At 40.2% G+C, this 19996-nt stretch overlaps 1 protein-coding gene across 6 annotated transcripts in view; it reads left to right on the top strand.

Annotated features, from left to right (window-relative positions):
* The window catches only part of CCDC91 (coiled-coil domain containing 91), a 336190-nt gene that overhangs the window by 87940 nt on the left and 228254 nt on the right, over positions 1–19996 (top strand). For 5 of the 6 annotated variants that reach the window (XM_030539087.1, XM_030539070.1, XM_030539062.1 and 2 more), the window contains exons 4-6: positions 12675–12847; positions 13796–14002; positions 15240–15344. In XM_030539087.1, the coding sequence (XP_030394947.1) occupies positions 12675–12847; positions 13796–14002; positions 15240–15344 (485 nt within the window). The remainder of the gene's footprint in view (positions 1–12674; positions 12848–13795; positions 14003–15239; positions 15345–19996) is intronic. The other variant, XM_030539052.1, reaches the window with a different exon arrangement.

Raw genomic sequence — 19996 nt, 5'->3', positions numbered from 1 at the left:
AGTTATCTAGTGTGGATGCCCTTGGCATACCTGTAATGACAATTTGGCAAAATTTTCTGATCAAGCCCAATACTAGCATTTTCAATGCCTGCTCAAATTACAGAACTCTCCAAACACCTAGAGAAGAGTATTCTTGTTACTAGTTTATTTTCTTTCATGCTGTGGAATGCAGAACTACAGTGTATATGATAAGACACATTACTAGTAGACAGTTCATAATTCTGTTAAGAATCCTGTATTCTTGATGTAGTGTCATTAAGCTAGCACTGAAAGAGTAGATCGGGGTAGGCAACCTGTGGCACGCATGCCAAAGGTGGCACACAATCTGATTTTTTTCAGTGGCACTCACACTGCCTGGGTCCTGGCCACTGGTCCGGGGGGCTCTGCATTTTAATTTAATTTTAAATGAAGCTTCTTAAACATCTTAAAAACCTTATTTACTTTACATACAACAATAGTTTAGTTATATATTATAGACTTATAGAAAGAGACCTTCTAAAACGTTAAAGTGTATTACTGGCGTGCGAAACCTTAAATTAGAGTGAATAAATGAAGACTCGGCACACCACTTCTGAAAGGTTGCCAGCTCCTGAGCTAGAGAGTGCAGGAGACATGGGCAAAAGTACAAAATAAATGCAGTGTATCACAGAGTATAACAATAATAAAAAATAATTTTCCTATTCCCAACCTGGCCCAGGCAGGCATGGTACCCTTACCTGATGCGCATGGTGATATGCAGCCCTCAAGCTCTCCCTCACCATCTGGACCTGCTATCTCAGAAAACTGTTGCATTCTTCACCCCAATCAAATATGGCTTCTCCATAGTTCCAGTATGGCGAACTGGCCTGCTTGGAACAAATCAAACACGTATGTGACTGGGGTCCCAGTGGGGTCGAGCTGAGGTCATTCAATTAGGGCGAACTGCAAAGAATGGGTCAGATAATCCCCAAAGCTGGTGGGTATTTTCAATACTTAGATTTAGCAAGCCATCATAAAACAGCTTCTTTATTACCTGACTGGTTGTTCAGAAACTGACACCACAATTCCCTTAAAGCAACCCAGCCTCAGACCTCCATCCAGGTACCCAAGTCAAATATGATGAAGATTTCTGAACATCTTATTTCATCATATAAAAGAAAAGGTTCTACCAGTCCCAAAGGATTGAACACATTACCTCTCAGGTTATTGAATATTCCAGATCTTACCCAAATGCATGCTCACAGCCAATTCTTATTAACTAAACAAAAAATTATTAAAAAAGGAAGTGAGAGAGTGTGGCTAAAAGATCAGTGTAGATATAGATATGAGTTCAGTTCTTGAGGTTCAGATACATAGCAAGATGGTGAGCTTTGTAGTTGCAAAGAGTTTGTTTAGAATTTAGTTAATAAGTTTTATAGTACAATGTCCAATGTCATATCCAGGGTGTACCAGCTTAAATGGGATCTCATCTTGCGACTCAAACTTCTCCTGATGAAACTTAAGAAGATCTGAGATAAAAAAAGATCAGGATCCAAGGATCTTTTATACAATTGCATGTCTTCTTTGACAAGTTGGACTCCTTCTGGGTACAATAGGCCCTTATTTCCTAAGCATCGGTTGTTAATTATTCACACAGATTAATATAAGGCAATTTATCCTTTAGGTAATCTGTCACCAGTATTCAGCTATACAAATTAACATAAGATAATGGCCTGTTCCTCCACCATTCACCGATGATTTGCTGTACATTTCAAAGAGAGCTGAATACAGAGAGATCCCATGTTTACACCTCATTGAAATGTTAGGATGTTCTTTTGATCTTTGAATTATGGGAATACAGCATAATTGTTGATTTACATTATTGACAACTATCCATACATATGTGGGGAGATAACGTTTATTTACATGTCTTTGAGGGTTGAATTGAAGTCATTCATCCTGCAGGATGTTTAACCCTTTTTGGACATGAATCACAACATATTACTAAGGAAAAGTGACCATGCGTAATACTTACCTTCAAAAATGGAAGAGATTCTCCTTCTGGTGTCATGAAAAACATGTGACAGCCTCCACCACACCACTACCATTAGTGCTGGAATATCTACTGGAGTTGAAATGGTCTGGTTTAGCAGCAAACTTGATCAAAGTCCACCTCATGGCCATTACAGCATTCCATCATTAGACTGACAGGACCTCTATCTTTGCACAGCCCATCACTAAACACTTCCATGTGGGTCTCCAGAACATTTACCCAGAGGTTTGTCAACCTACTCCGGCCTGGGACCTCAATTTGGTATTGAAATGCCTCACCAGAATACCATATGAACCCTAGCCTCCTGTTCCCTAGTACATTTATCCATGGGAATGGCCTTTTCCGTCATTACTTCTGCCAGATGGGTGAGTGAGATGGGCCTTTCATGACCGAACCTCTCTACATCAGTGGTTCTCAAACTAGGGCCACCACTTGTTCAGAGAGAGACCCTGGCGGGCCGAGCTGGTTTGTTTAACTGCCGTATCTGCAGGTTTGGCCGATCGCAGCTCCCAGTGGCCGTGGCTCGCCGCTTCAGGCCAATGGGAGCTGCAGGAAGTGGCACAGGCCGAAGGACATACTGGAAGCTGCTTCCCGCAGCACTCCATTGGCCTGGAGCGGTGAACTGTGGCCACAAGGACCTGCGATCGGCTGAACCTGTGGATGCGGCAGGTAAACAAACCAGCCTGGCCCACCAGGGGCTTTCTCTGAACAAGCGGCAGCCCTAGTTTGAGAACCACTGCTCTACACAATATTCTTCAAAGACAAGGTCACGCGATGCCCACACCCAGCATTTTTACCAAAGGTGGCATCATTCTTTCAGATGAACCAACAAATCAATCTTCCTACATTCTATTATCATCCTCACAAGACTCCAACAGAGACCGTCTTGCATACATTGGACATCAGGCAGATGTTAGCATTTTACCTGGAAAGGACCGAACCTTTCTGAAAATCTCAGATTTTTCTTTTCTACTACTGAGTGTTCAGTAGTAGAGTAGTAAAGGCTGTGCAATATCCATTCAGAGATTGTCTGAATGGATCTTCACATGTATTCAACATTTTTATCCTATTTCTAACATGGACCCTCCTACACACATCAGAATGCATTCTGCACGATCAGTTTCAATCTCTATAGCAATCCTAACAGTGTTCTGATATTAGAAATTTGCAAGGTGGCCACTTGGGCCTCTGTCCACACATTTACTAAGCACTATGCTGTAACTTGGCTCTAGCTCTACCCACCCTCCTCTTCTCTACTTTGGAGTTTGCCATTAGGACTCTGTGGTAAAGAAGGAACTGGAGGGCTCAGATTGTGCGCGCTAGATGCGGTACCAACAGTACTGCAAAATGCCTACTGCACATGTGCGTCCTGCACGGACACTTAACATAAATCTCCAATTGATGGTACCGGAACACACCAGCACTTGAAGCGGATCACCCACAGGAGGGGACACATCCTGAAGAACCACAGTTACTGCACAATGTGAATAACCTTCTCTTCCTATTGGACTTTTATTTTATGAAGAGCTCAAGAATAAAAAAAAAACTTTAAAATGGAGACATTTTTAGGCATAAAGTTATTTTAAGAGATTTTTCATTACTCTTTTTGAGCTCTATTGTGGTTGGACTCAATTACTGTTAGGGAGCCCGGTTTTATAGGGTGAAAAGTAGTCACAGTCCCCCAAACATGCTCTCCTGCACTGCTATTTTAAACACTCATCGTCCTACCTCATATTCATATGTGGCCAACATGCCATATTCAGATTCTGCAGTATCTAAGCTTTCATTTTTTAAAAACATTTCTAATCCTTGTGGATGCAAAAATGTGCTTGGTTTATGTTTGGAAGGTTAACCTGATGTAGAGATTTCTTCCTGAGTTTGCAGACAGCCTGAAACAAGGTTTCCATAGAAGTACTGATGGAAAAGGTTCTCCAGATCTTCAGTTAAGAGAGTCCAAAGTACTGTTACTCTGTTACATAGTGTACTTTCTCTGGTACTGTAAGGGATGCAAAATACCCCTCAGAGAACAAAGTTAGTGGAAGAAGTGGATTATATCAATGCCTTTTCTGTTCTCTGGAATAGCAAGTTGAATTTTGAATGGTATCTAATACTAGTGGCACATGCCCTGAGAATTCAGGAAGACAACTATAGTCAGTTTAAAACTCTTCTGTTGGTACTGCCCTGTGCCTGTGGGGAATGCCCTATACTTGAAGAGGCGCTACTAAGGAGCAGTACTAAGTTTTAAAAAAATACAAAACATCTTGGCTGCTGTGTAGGTGCAGGAGAAATTTGGAGATAGATGCTCAGCAATTTGCAGAATGGGTCCCAGTCCCACAAATATTTCAAATTAATGTGAAAGTTTTGATTTAATCAAATGTAAAGCTCCTGTGAATACTAGTACACTTTTCAGAAGTGGTTTTTGCAACCCATCAACCCTTTTTGTTTTCACTTGCAAATGAACAGTCTCTCTGACTTTCAGACCATATTCCATAATTCTTTATAGTTGCTTTAAATAGTGCAATTTTTAATAGACTTATAGACTAATACATTTTAGGGCTGGAAGGGACCATCATGATCTCCTAGTTTGACTTCCTGCGCATTTCAGTATACAGAACCTCACCCACCCACTCATGTAATAGGCCCATAACCTCTAGCTGAGTTACTGAAGTCCTCAAATCATGATTTAAAGACTTCAAGTTACAGAGAATCCACCATTTACTCTAATTCAAACCAGTAAGTGACCTGTGCCACAGGCTGTAGAGGAAGATGAAAACAATCTGTCCTAGGGCAAAATTCCTTTCTGACTCCAAATATGGCAGTTAGTAAGATCCTTAGCATGTGGAGAAGACCCACGTGCCAGACATCTCAAAAAGAATTCTCTGTAACTTTCAATTTAATGTGCCAGGTCTCTTAATATTCTTGGATGGAGATTATTACCCCCCAGTTTGGTCCTCTTAAGCTGTTTGAGTTTTGGCTTCCACCTCAGATGTGGTAATTTCTACTTTCATATCCTCGTGCCCATTAGTTGTCTTGCTACTGTCCCCAGCTCCTTATTACCCTTATCACCAATATGGCCATGACCTTATCAAAAACTGAGGTGAAATATTCTTTAAGTATTGGACAATACCTCCATCTGTCCCCAATGCTTTTCTGATCTCCAGAAAATAGATTTTCTTGCTGATCCATCCCTTCTTCTATTCCTTTGTAGATTTTCTGTTTTTTTTTAAGTAATCTGTTTGAAATGGTTATTCATCCACTTTGGTCTGCATCCCTTCTCCAGATCACCTCTGGTGACAGGTCTGACTGTTTTTCAAAGCAGACACTCCCCATTCATGTAGAACTGCCTCTTCCCGGTGTTGGTGCAAGTCTCAGGCCTTCCCTCTTCTGTTCTTTTTGACTGCAAGTCATCTTGTCTTCTGTCCTCACTTGCAGTCTTCTGTGAGTCTTCCTCTGTCCTCCTCAAACACTGGCTATCTTTATTGTCTCTCACAATACATTGCCTCTCCTACCAGATCTTGCAAACTGAAAACAAACTAACTCTCTCCAAGAACTAACTCACTGCCCCTAAGTAGCAGGAGCTTGCCTCCTCCCTTTTCTTCCAACAGATCTCCATTCAACTTCACCTGTTTTCAGCTCAAAAGAAGGGCCTTGTTTGCAAGAGAGTTTCTGTTGTGGGATTTTCTGTTGAACTGTGAAAATGACTAACATGGGCCCTTCTAAATAGTTAAATGGCCAATATTTTGTAATACAAGACAGAAAATAAGTTTGTTTCAGGTTGCTACAATGTTTGGGGTGAGAGGATTTTTAAAGGGGTTATCTTCTCTTAGGATCTCTGGGTTGAACATGTACACTGAAACAAAATTGTGCCTTTTTTTGCTGTCTTATTTTATAATGGTAATTTGCGCTACCATCAAAGATCCAAGAACACTGCTTTAATAGACTTTGTATGTTACTAATGCCTCTGTCAAAGATATTTAAATAAAAACCTACTGAACTGCACACAATGTAGCTTCCCTCAGTAGTCTTAGAGGACTTCTTTATAGCTTGGTGCTAAGCAAAATTCTGTTAGGTAATTATGGAGTACGGTTCAGAACACGAGCATTGTTCCATACACAAATATGGGCCATATGGTGACACTCTATCTGACCTGAGAATTATTTTATGACTAATTGCAATGGATTTACTCCCGGAGTTGGGTACTATTCAGTGGAAGTAGGATTTTGGAATTTAGACATCTATTAGAAGTTTTAGGTTGCACACTTAAACATGCTAAAGTCAAGAAATGGTAAAGTTAAGGTTGCACATGCAGTCTAGGTATTCAGATTGTTATCATAGTACATGTGAATATCATAATCCTAGAACCATTTGGCTATATGCCATTGTAATGCGCCTTAGGAGGTATTACAGAAGAAATTTTTTACTGTGACCCTTAGGACCTGCACAACCTTTAAGTTGCATTACAGTGGAACGTCTTTTTGTACTTCTTATGAGCAGCATTCCCTAACCTCTGTGTATTTTTTTGTGGCCCCCAGAGACTGAACCAAGGGCTTTTGCTGCTAGAGATATTTTCCTGCTGTTGGATAAAATCCTGGCTCCATTGAAATCAGTTAGTGTTTTGCCATTTGTAGGGACTTATCCTCCCTACTCTGGTCGGGTGCGGCGCTGGACCGGGGTTGTGTCCGGGCTCTTCACGTAGAGCCGCCGCCTCCTCGCTGCCTCCTTGCTTCTCCCTGGGCCGGTCTCTCTGCTGCCGCCGTCCGGGAGAGGAGGCGAGCGGCTCGGGCCGCGGCCCCCGCTCCTCGCTCCCTCTCATGCGCTCGGACGCCGGGCGCTGCTGGGGCCCCGGCCGGGCAGCGCGGGGAGCCCAGGCGGCTGGGCTCAGCGCCGCTCCTGCTCTGATGTCGGGTAGGTGTGGGTCCCTGCGCAAGGCGCTCCGCGGGCAGAGGTGGGCGGCAGCTGTCACAGGTGGGTGTCCGTTGCCTCCTCAGCTGGAGTCCTGTGGCTGTGGCTGGGGGGGCTGGTCCGAGCCGCTTGTTCTCTGTGTTCCACACGGAGCGATTGGTTCAGGAGAGGAGAGGGGAGGAGGCTGTAGATCCTTCTTTGTATGGTCGGGGATTGCGTTGTTGCGGTTGGCCAATCGCGTGATTAGAGGCATGGTAAGCGCGTGATTTTTCTTCTTGTCCAATTAGATTGCTAGCATGTATGATGTTAGCCCACATGATTGGTTCTTATGTAACCAGACTTAACTATATAAGGAGGTGGTGGAAGAGAATAAAGTGATTCCTGATTCCTGACTTGTTTGCAGCTGTGTTGACTGTGTGAATTTTCTTCGCTCCGCATGAGATACCACAATTGGTGACCCCGATGTGATCCGATCCGGCAGGACCTGGTCGGCGCACTCGAGAGAAGAAAAGCGGAGGTAGCGGCCGCGGCAGGAGGTACCGAAGGAAGATCGGCTCCTGGTCGTCCGAGAGAGACGATTGTGAGCTCACAGGTGAGCGGCCGCGCATATTATAAAGAAAATATGGGTTCTGCATTGTCTGTAGAAGAGAAGACAGTGCACGAATTTCTGTTGCGTACAGCAGAAAGGCAGGGAGAAAAGATTTCCCCTGAACCTCTGTCCCGTCTGCTTAAATGGGGGCAGCGACGAGGATTTTTTATTACCCTGAACACTGTCTTCGACAAGACTGTTTGGGAGCGACTTGGATCAGATCTGTGGGAGTCGGTCGCCCATGGCAATAAGGAGGCTGTCTCCCTTAGCCAAATATGGTGTAAGGCAAAGAAAATAGTGGAGACACTCGCTGCCGAAGCAGGAGTTCAGGCTGCCGTGGAAGAGATTTTCCGACCAAAAAGGACGGATAAGTCACCTGCGGTGCTGCCTGAGCCACCCGTCGTGTCCCCGGCTGGGGATAAGGATGAATCATCTGTGGTGCTGCCCGAGTCACCTGTTGTGTTCCCGGTTGGAGCTAAAGAATTTTTCGCACCAGGAGAGAAAACAGTTATCCCTACCGCACCCGGTTTTGATCCTGATGGAACTGACATTGATCCTTGCACGGTCCCTCTTCCTCCGAATTCGGATAACTCTTTTGGCAAAATGGATATCGATCACCCTCCCTATTTGGAATCCGCGGAATTTCGTAAGGAGATAAGACGGCAGGGATACCAGCTGCAGGAAATGTTGAATCACTTGTCTCGTATGGCGGGAGAGCCTGTCCCTCCTCAATCTCATCTTTTAAAAACTTTGCAGGACTATGAAAACTATAAAGTTCATAAAACTAAGCCACCAGATAACGCCTCGCATACGGGCGGTGTCGCCGCTCCCTGTCACATCTGTGGAGATTGGGCGTGTGGTATCCATGGGACTCCATCGCCGGATGCTCCTTGTCCTCGTTGCTATCGTATGGGGTGCCGTGGAGATTGTGGGCAACCACCGGGTCGACATCTGGCAGCGCTCCCGAGACCCTCGCAACCTTCGAGCCACAACAAACCTTTTCTTAATCAGCCACCCGCGGTTCCGCCGCGTCCAGCGGCTGCGCCTGTGGTTTAATTATACAGATCAAAAGTGGCAAGGTCCCGCTGATTTATTAACATGGGGAAGGGGCTATGCCTGTATTTCTACTACTACAGGTCCCAGATGGATCCCTGCGAAGTGGGTTCGACCGTGGCTCACCCAGCGACGTGATAAGCAACCATACGATCCCGATATAGAAGCGGCAAACGATGATACCATCCCGGATCTACGCTTCCTCTTTCCTGACTTTAATTAGAAACTTGTAATTATTAGTTAAGTTGTAAGATGTAGATAGTATACGTTGTGCAGTTTTGTAAAATCGAGCAACTATTGATTATAGAATAATGTGTATAACCTCACCCAGGGATAGAATCCTCCCTGGGATTGGCTTAATAGTTTTGGTTAACCAACTTGGTATACTTCACTATTACATGCTAAGTTGTATCTATTAATGATTGTATTGCTTTTCTTGTTTTGCTCCTTGTTTTGTTTATATATTATGACAAAGTCTTATGCGCATTGCCACGGCCTTGTTTGAAAAGAAAGGGGGAGGTGTAGGGACTTATCCTCCCTACTCTGGTCGGGTGCGGCGCTGGACCGGGGTTGTGTCCGGGCTCTTCACGTAGAGCCGCCGCCTCCTCGCTGCCTTCTTGCTTCTCCCCGGGCCGGTCTCTCTGCTGCCGCCGTCCGGGAGAGGAGGCGAGCGGCTCGGGCCGCGGCCCCCGCTCCTCGCTCCCTCTCATGCGCTCGGACGCCGGGCGCTGCTGGGGCCCCGGCCGGGCAGCGCGGGGAGCCCAGGCGGCTGGGCTCAGCGCCGCTCCTGCTCTGATGTCGGGTAGGTGTGGGTCCCTGCGCAAGGCGCTCCGCGGGCAGAGGTGGGCGGCAGCTGTCACAGGTGGGTGTCCGTTGCCTCCTCAGCTGGAGTCCTGTGGCTGTGGCTGGGGGGGCTGGTCTGAGCCGCTTGTTCTCTGTGTTCCACACGGAGCGATTGGTTCAGGAGAGGAGAGGGGAGGAGGCTGTAGATCCTTCTTTGTATGGTCGGGGATTGCGTTGTTGCGGTTGGCCAATCGCGTGATTAGAGGCATGGTAAGCGCGTGATTTTTCTTCTTGTCCAATTAGATTGCTAGCATGTATGATGTTAGCCCACATGATTGGTTCTTATGTAACCAGACTTAACTATATAAGGAGGTGGTGGAAGAGAATAAAGTGATTCCTGATTCCTGACTTGTTTGCAGCTGTGTTGACTGTGTGAATTTTCTTCGCTCCGCATGAGATACCACAGCCATTGACATAAATGGGGCCAGTATTTTACTTCTGAAGCTTAAATTTTCCTTTGCTTAGTTTCATCCATTAATTTAAACTTTTCCCCTTAGAATCATCCCAACATTGTTCTTTAGCTTTCTTGGTGTTTGTTTCCTTCAAGAATTGTAGGTATGTATCGTACCACAGTGAATCAGTGATATTATTTACAATATTTAAAAACAGCAAGAAACTCATCCGGTTTATTTTGGTGGGGGATAATGGTGGGGAAATTGGTAAAAACCAGCCTTGCAGAACTAGAGATATGTTTCATCTGAGCTTTGTGCAGCATCTACTATAGGTACAGTGGAAGTCATATGCATGTCTATTAATGTATCCATCAACACATACTTCGAACAATTTCTATATAAAGGATGCTTATTATAAGATATTGAGTTTCACTAAGCTGAAAACTGCAGTGAAGAGTTATAGGAAAAACTAACTCCTATTTTGAATCACACATTAGTTGTTGCTATTTGTTTAGCTGGAAGAAAAGAGAATGGACTTTGAATAGATTCCACTTTTCTCCAATAAATTTTACAAGATTTTTCCACTGGCAGTGGTTGATAGAGTTCATTGAGTGCTGGTGATTTTTTTTGTTTATTTATCTTTGTTCTGCTGTGTGCAAATTTTCTGTGTAGTTTATTCATTTGGGCCAGTAACTGCAATATTGTCTGTACTAAGTCTTTCACCATCTTTCTGTGTCTATAAGTAACGTTACAATTTTTAGGACTGTTTTTTCATGTCCTTTTTATTTTCTCTCCCCCTCCTCCCCTGACTATTCTCTTTTATTCCTCTTTGTTCATTCTGGGATTTTGCTGAGTGGATGCACTTGTTGGTCAGTGGGATTGACTGAGTAGAAACAGTTAAGATGGTAAACCTATCTATATTTCTCCATTTGGTATCTATATTTCTCCATTAGGCTCTTGAGTTGCGAAGGGTCGTCCATTTGCTGGGCATGCTTCATTGTTCAGTACCAACATGTGAAAGGAAAGAGTGAACTTGACTGCAACAAGCTTCTGAAATAAAATTATACTTTAGAATTAATTGTTGATCTTGCTTCAAAGGATTATTCTAATGTCAGTAATCCAATGGCTGAAAGTTGAAGCTAATGAGACTAAGGTAATTATTTAGTAGTGAGGGTAATTAACAATTGGAACAATTTACCAGTGGTCATAGTGGATTCTCCATCACTGACCATTTGAAAATCAAGATTGGATCTTTTTTTCTGAAATATAAACTCTAGAAATTATTTTGGGGGAGTTCTATATCTTCTTTTATACAGGAGGTCAGACTAGTTGATCACGATGGTCCCTTTTGGCCTTAGAACCTATCAGTCTGTGAATCCTGACAAAAAGTTTATGGATCTAGGCAATGTCAGACTGGTAATACTGGATCCTGATTGTTTCTGTTAGTGTTTGCAAACCTATGCATTGCTTCTGTAGGTCAAAACAAAGACCACTCATATGCAGTATGGTGCCATTTAAATTGCCAATCCTACCCCAAGTGGTTTTGTTTAAGAATATGTGATCCCCTAGTGACTGTTAAGTTATATTATATTATTTCCATTTGGGAGTGAAAGAACTGTAGGATTTATTTTACTTTATTAATGAAGACGTCAAGATTTCAGCCTGGGGTGTCAGTCTCTAATTCTATTAATTTGATAAAACTAGTTAGTCTTCAGCTCTTTTAAAAATGTATTTTAAATTAGCATTTTAACTGGTTTTGTGTGGCCCTCTGTAGACTATATGCTAGTAACTTGGCCTTTTCTTCCCTCTACTGGAAAATCATATCTATGGCTGGTGTATCGTAGGGTACAGGCTTCCTAGGACCAATTTAAAAAACGTTATTGATGCAATCTCACTGGTTTTCCCCCATGTGGTTTCTAAATTTATTATTATTAATTTAATGTATTTTTGTTTATTCCCTTAAAAACGATCTATGTCACTGTAATGTAGAAATTATGATGACCCACATACAAAATCATAGCTTAAAATAGGAAACTCCTGCCTTTGGAATGTAATGACTGTGGAAGAGATCCATACATGCAACAATAATTGTTATACCTGTGTATTGTTGGATATAGGGTCATTTTATTCTTTCCTTTGTTCACCACTGTAGATTTAATGTATAAGACATGTATTTAACACATGTAAAATTGCTTGTCTCCATTTTGCTTGGTGAGATGTTTATCTAAATGTCCTTATATAAAAGCTGTCTTTTCTTCCTTTTTTCAGATTTAAATAACAAAAAATACCCATCCAAAATGCCACAGGTGCCCAAACAATTGCATACCATTATAAATGAGTATCTAGTAGCAAAAAGTGTGTGTGTGTGTGTGTGTGTGTGTATATATGTGTGTGTGTGTGTGTGTGTGTATATATATATATGAATTATGTAAGACAGTCAATAATTCAAAGATGCGAAAGAGCCACTTTTAGTCCTCCCCCGCTATCTCTGCCACATAAGAGCATAGTCTCATCTGTCCCTGAAAACCTTGTCAAATAAATGGCTTTTGCAGTATGCCTCAAAGGTTCTCAAGTTCAGGCAATTTCAGAGGAAGGGGCATATCACTAGCTGGTGATTTCTTTGAGTGCAAAGGTAAGTTGTACAAGCATGGAGAGTATGCCAATAACATTATTCAAGATATAAAGCCATGGCAGGCTTAACTCTTATAAAGTCAAGCCAAATTTTACATTAGTGTAACAGCAACATACTTTTATTTATCTGTTTGTATTCTACGATGTTCCTATAATAACAAAAAATATTTGTTAGGTTCACTAGATGTAGATTTCAGAAACATACACACAATCTACTAATATTGAAAATATTTTCATGTCTGCTTTCTTGCAGTAGTATCTGAAGTCCATGTACTAGAAAGCGTTTCTTCAGATGTTCTTCTGGAGAATTCTCTGCATTCTGCTTGCCTTGTCTCTTCCGATTCACTCATCTTATCAGGTGATGACGTACTGGCAGCTGTTCAAACAGCCAACAATATTTTAAACCCAGCTGTTCTTAAAGAACAGGTAAGCACATAATCATACTTTTATTACAGGAAGTTGATGTATTTTATCCCTTGGCATTGTATTTTTTCTTATCAAATTAGAGATTTTTTTTCTTATTGGACAAAAGTTGACTCCTGAGTAGTTTCTAAAGGTGTAATTTCAGAACAAAGATATCAGTTACCAGTCTCTGAATATTCATTGTGAAGATTAGTACCTTGGAATTCTTTGAGATGGCAGAATATAATTTAAGCTACAAAGCAATGTATGTTTTAGCATGTATGTAATATTAGATAAAAATATAGTTTAAATCCACAGTGAAATGCTTCTCAACCTCAAAACAGAAATTTCAGTAAGTACTCTTTCTTAAATAAAAGATTTTTGTAAAGTAATTTGTGAGACTTTATGGTCCCCAGTTGAGCTGCGTACATTAAAACGTGCTCAATTCTAAGCATATGCTTAAATGCTTTGCTAAACTGTACCATAATGCTGAAATACAGGAGGCAATGGCAGGAATATTCTTTGAAAAAAATATTGCTGTTAAAGCTACCAAAAATTTCAGAAATAGTCACTGCTTAAAAATGTCTTTACTAGCGGCATTAGAATCAGACAGTTACCTTAAGATTTACAAGCCCCTTCACTCAAAATCAATAGTATGTTACTCTTCAGGTATTGACATTAACTTCGATGAGGCTACTCATGTGAAGTATAATCTGAAGTGAATTAGGGGTAACCACCTGGCTGTTGGTAAACTGTTATTTTAATGGTATTTCAGATGCAAATGTTTTGATGGTAGTGCGTCACACAGGTCTGCTAACCATCATGTAATGTATATGTTTTGGCAAACTGACATTTAAATCTTCTGTTGAAAGTAAGGTTTACATAGCTCTTACATGAAATATAATAATTTCAAAATGTCTGTCATATATTATTTATGATGAAATAATATAATTTTTGTGTCTCATGATTTAGGTTCAGTTATCAGCCAGTTCTTCCTTGGATATCTCAATTCCTTCTCTGAGTTTAACAGAAGGAAAACCTTCAGAAAATTCAACCATCCCTGTGGGTGACTCTGAGAAGCCAGGGATAAATGGATCAAAGAAGCATCTTCACCCAACACTTGCAAGTCTAGAGATTAAACTTAAAGATGCAGAAGAAGAAAAATGTAGAATTAAAAAGGTATGGCTGCTGCTCTTAAATGCATATAGAAATTAATAATAGCAGGAGCTGGCAGTGGCACCCATAGCTAAGGTGTTTAATACTTTCTGTTACGAGACCTTGTTTTCAGTTACTTAGAATTTTGCCAAATTTTAGCTGTTCAAACTTAAATTTTCCATGTGGGGGTCTGCCTCAGGCTGTTTTTGGTCTTTTTTTTCTTTTTCTTTCTTTAAATTTAAGCAACAAATGGTTCAACTTATTCTAAGAATTTGGTTAGGGAAAAGTATTGCCTTTACAGTGTGAAAACATACTTAGAATCATTTTGTTGAGGCTTTCTAGCACCTCCCTGCTCTGGAACAGGGATTTGACATTTTGAGATTGGGGTTCCCCTGGGGTCAGACAGGTGCCTTTTTCTGTCTCTGTGGAAATCATGTTCAGTACAGCTTTGTAAGAGACTGCTAGTCAAATTCTTCTAATTACACATACAGTGAATACACTACTGCCCAGAGCTGAGAAGTTCTTTCCTTGCAATTGCTTCTCCCAGCTATTGAGGGTACTAGGGCATTGGATATTGGAACTGAGTGGGCACACGTTGGCTCCTGTGCTCTCAATGCCTTGCTGCCTGATGCCCAGGCAGTATGGACAAGGAGGTGGAATATAGCTTCATTGGAATGTGGAGGTGTTAAGGAACAGAAGCAAGGACAGTGACAGACTAGGGATGATAAGGGCTGAGGAGGACAGGGATGGGCTTGAAGGGCAATAGAAGAAGTTGGCATAGACTGAGATGAAGACATGCTAGGTAACAGGTGCAGAAATACTGGGGTAATGCGACCTTACCTGACACCTCTTTAATTTGAGCCAGGGGATATTCTGACTTCAGTAATCCCCAGGATATGGGTGTGTGCTTTGGATTCCCTGTGAATCTAGTGCACAATTTTTTTTAGCTGGAAGGCAGAAGTTAATGCATACAGTTATTGAATACAACACATGTTGTTACTCATTTTTGAGAGATGCTTAGTGTGACCCAGGGACCTCTCTGCCAACTGGCAGAGGGGTGTACAATGGTTACAGGGATCCACTGGGTCTGTAATCTGCATGGTAGTTTGCCAGTGTGTGAGACCCCAAATGCTGTGTATTTTTGCATAATAGAAGGTGTCCTAAAACCATCAAAAGTATTGCTAGTTTGAAATGACTTGCTGAAGATTGTACTCTCTCACATTTAAAAATAAAAACACAAATCTGTGTTTTCTATTGTTAGGATTTAGAAGATTTGATGGAAAAGCATAGTATCGTACAAACAGATTTCTTGAAAGAAAAGGAAGGTGAATTCATCTCACACCAAGATCGCTACAAAAAGCTGCAGGTAATTCTGCTTCTTTTTCACTGCTTGTCCTTCTGGCAAAGATAATGTGTAATATATGTTGAATATTCCGTAAGTCCTGCATTTAGGTATCCGTGGCCCTGATCCATAGCCTGTTTAAAGTCACTGAGAGAATTTCAGTTTATTTTTGTGGCCTTTTTGGAGCAGTCTTGATATTCTTCATTGGCAGGGCATGGACTTAATGACCGGACTTTTTTTTGTCTTAAATTGGTACGCATATGAATGATTATGCTTAAAAGGTATTAGCTGACTTAAATAGAAAGTAAAATAGTTTGAGCATCACATCAGAAACGTGGATCAAAAATAAGTGTAAGTAGGTAATTGCCGAACAGCAGGATAAAAATCATTTTCGTCACATCAGTGTCAAGTCATTGTGTTAGATACATGCCCAAATCCCTTGACACCAGCAAGAAAGTTTGTTTAATTTCTTTTATTTAAAAAAGTTTTCAGTATCATTTAGTTACCTTGGAACGGACTTAAAAAACCAAAAACTCTCAAAACTTTCTCCTGGGGCTCTAACATTGCTTGACTCTTGACATTCCTAAATCATAATTGTGTTGTTTTCCATTACATTTAAGGTTGCCTGCAATAAAATATATCCTCCATCAGTGAATTCTTGGCTGCTCTACCTTCAGGCTGTTTGGTGATATTTTTTTCTACCTCTCTGTGCAACTAGTCTCTTGAAATCAGGAATCTTTGTCTAATGACAGAACTGAATATACTAGATCAGTTTGCTAACTACATTTTTAAAATAAAGTTTGCTTAAAATCCTTTCTTATTTACAAAGTCATAGTATATATCGATTATAAGGTTAATCACCCCATTGTTCATACTCCCAGACATTTGAATTACCAGGTTTACTTTTTTAATACTTTGAGAGAGGCTTTCCTTTGGTGCATGAATAGAGTTTAAGAAAAGGGACTACTAATCAGGCTAACAAGAATTGGAGTGTCTGTATTGTACATTTTCACTGTCAGATTTTACGGCTTTCAAGAATGCCAAAGGAAAGGGTCATAGCCTTTAACTTACTTTGAAGAAAGACTCATGTACTTCCTCCTTTCCTCTTCTGTTGTCTTCAGGGTATAGTCTGAATCAAATCAGAGAAGAGAAGTAGTCTTATTTCTAGGAGCCGACAGCTAAAATTACTTTCATGTAACTTGAATATTGGACTCTTTCTGTTAGTACAGCTATTAATGCCAATTCCTTTTGTCTTCCTCCTTTGGCTTCATAGCACTTAGGTCAACACCTGTGGCCACACACTGAGTAAACTTGGCTGCTGCAGAATACAGGTGTCCAGCTTGCCAACAAATCCTTTTCCAGCAGAAACAGCTGCTTATTAGGTTGTTGACTTGAGTAGCTTAAGAATGGGCTATATTAGAGACTGGAATATCCTTGGGAGTTCTCAGACTCAGCCTAAGACTGATCCTGTCTTCCCAAACAATAATTTCATTGATTTACCTCCTATTATAAGAAGTTTGTTTATTCTAATGTTTGAATATAATAGCCAGTACAGATACATCTCAGAATCTTTGTACAAGGTCATTTATGTGAAAATGCATTGTTTCAGATGGTCTTATATATTTGTTTTATAAAGCTGCTTATGCTATCTATAATGACCACCCACATCTCAATGAGTGGATTCTTTTCATACCACTGAATACTACCATCCACAAACTTTTATGTGCTGTTTATAAAAAAAAATGAGCTTATCCAACACTTGTAACATAAAGAATCCTCAAGATGACTCAACTTACTTTCGGTGGAGAACTAGTGATGGACAAAGTTGTTGGGAAGTAACAATAGATCCAAACTGCAGGCTAAATCTTGAAACAATGTAAAATTAAAAATTTTTAGGCTAGGAAATATTTGGATAAATAGACCGTTCCTTTACTGCCAGCAGCTACGTGTGTTAAGGCCTGAGAGGATGTCAGCAGTATGTAGACACATACATAGACATTGATAGGTATAGCATATAAATCCAAAGAATGAATAAATGATGATCTTGTGTTTTACAAGGCATGCAGGAAAAGTAAAGAAGTGTAATGGAGATTCCTCTGTCTTAACATAGTTGCTCATTTAATGATGGTACCCCTTTTGAACCAAGGGAAGTCACAAGTTTTAATCATTCCAGTTCTTTTTTTCTGGTGGCAGTTGTTTGCCCTCCAGGGTTCTCAGATGATACCTATGCTTTTAAAGTCTTCTGTTTTCAGTTTTCCACAAAAACAAAATAATTCTATGTACGGTTTCATCCACTGCTAACCAGTACCCCAGTGAATATCTGATTCAAGTTATTATCCTTTGTGCTTTTCTTGTGCACATCTCCCTCCAACAAGAATGACTGTTGTTTTTGTGCCTTAGTTGTCAGTATTCAAATAGAACTTCATATGTATAAGCTTTTTAACTTTTTTTGTGTTTGTTCATTTAAATATATTGAAAGACTAAGGAAAGAGCATAAAGCAAATAGAATAGTGTTCTGTAAATGGATTAGTGTGTGTTACTGAAGTAAAAGCTGCTTAGGGCTACCAGGACCCACAAAAAAGAGCCCCCAACAACTGCAAAGCTGACGTGTGGTCTTACGAACACATACAGATGGAGAAGCTGAGACGGAGAGGTTACGGTATTGAGCCAGAGAGATAATTATTGTTATAGCTGGGACTAGAATTCAGAGATTGTATGCTTTAATACCAGCACTTCACCTAACAGATGACAATACAGTGCTCATCTGTACTATCTGTAAAAGAGGGAAATAAACATTTCTCAGACTAGTGTTTCTCTAAAGATTCAAGTATAAAAAGTCGTGTGAACATAACATGTAGAATTCTCACATTCTTAATGTTTTTCTCACATATTCCTGCAACAGCCATAAAAGGGCAGAGCAGAACATTCATAAATTGAGTGGACAAATTGCTCTTAATTGATATTATATACTTTATCCAATATTTATTGCAAATTTATGGTTGAGATTTGACATACACAAGCTAGTAAATTGAGTTATGATTCCCACATTCTCACTTGAGTATTTGTAATATTTTAAAATACAGAACAACATATTGTAACTTTTTAACTTCTTTGCATGTGAAATGTGGCCAGGTTACAACTGCTGTGGGAACCATAACTTTGAATTTCCTGAGTTTTCTGTATGCAGCCTTTAAACCATAAAATTGCATTAATGCTGTTTTATCCATACAATTTCCTTGGTTACTTAAAGAGAAAGAGAGGAAGCAGGTGCCAGTATTTGTGTCTCATGTTCTGATCAGTCAAATGTATATTCATCTCAAATTTCTCATGCTCTGTCTCTCTCTGCCCCTAAATGCCCTGTGCTGGACATTTTCTAATGCTTTTTTGTGTGTATACATATGTCTGTCTCTGCAAATGAAAGTTATCATTTTAAACTTGAGAAAATAAAAGTATGGCATATTTTGTAGTTAATATTCAGTTCTACAGAATATCAATACATTTTGCAGATCTACACTCAGTGATAAGGAGCTATTTCTAATAAAGATGGTTATTACAATGATACTGAAGACAATTGTCCATTATTAATAGATGACAGTCTCATATTAAAAGCAAAACAAACAGTTAACATTTAATTTGAGAAGGAGAAAACATTGCATTTCATGTGTTGCTGTAAAGTTGGACTCCAAAACTATGAAGTGGAAACCAATTCTTTTGGTACATTCTTTATCTGATATGACTTCTGATATTTGGTCTGTTTGCAGACAACAGCATTAGATGGTTCACTAAAAAGTGGATAATTATTTTCCTCTGCCTTTTCTTTGATTTACCGCACAGATTTATTTGAAGTGATATAACTTCACTGTTGGAAAATTCTAATTGCAGCTATACAAATTTTCCCCGTCACCAACCCTTTTAGAAGTTGAGTAGGTCTATTTTCCCCACAGAACAATGTAATTGATGTGGGATGATCTTTCCTTTGAAACACAGTTTCAAGATTTTTCTTTTGGCTGCCCTCTTTTGTTTTTAATTTTAAAAAAAGCAGCATATAATTGTTTGGAAGTCTCTTTTTTTTTTAAAATCCTTGTTCTCATTGTTTTTCATTTTGTTTAGGGAATGTCTTTGCAACTTACTTACTTCCAAAGTTGATTTCATTCTGCTTGTTTAAGTTAACAATATTCCAATTGTGGTAATAGTCATGAGCAAAAATGATTTCATTTTGATGACATTAGGCTGAAACAGCTTTTGTTTTTCTTTGTATTCATAACAATAGTGTAAACTGAAGGGTAATCAGCAGGTCAGGTAGACTCCATGATATAAAAATGTTTTATAGATATAAGAATAAAAGGAAAGTAGTGCTTCAGAGGGACACATTTTCAATGCAATAGATAATGAATATGTGAGTTAGACAAGGTCCATTGTCATTAATGGGACTTGTATCTAATTTCCTGTGTACTTTATCAAACATTTAACGTAAATTGGGATTGAATTGGGAGCCAACACTTCATGTAGGAATACTGTTCTTGTTGCTGTTAGATGACAGAACTCATATGTATTCTTACATTGCTGTGTTTGATATTATAGGGTATTCAAAGAGTGCCTGTTAAACTCACAGTTCTGGACATTGAGTATTTAAAATTGTGAGAAGAGAAACACAGAATTACTGTATTTGCATAATT

Source organism: Gopherus evgoodei, chromosome 1 (assembly GCF_007399415.2).
Source record: "Gopherus evgoodei ecotype Sinaloan lineage chromosome 1, rGopEvg1_v1.p, whole genome shotgun sequence".
In the NCBI taxonomy this organism is placed as follows: Eukaryota; Metazoa; Chordata; order Testudines; family Testudinidae; genus Gopherus; species Gopherus evgoodei.
The sequence above is the reverse complement of the archived record's forward strand: the minus strand, read 5'-3'. Positions and strand labels throughout refer to the sequence as shown.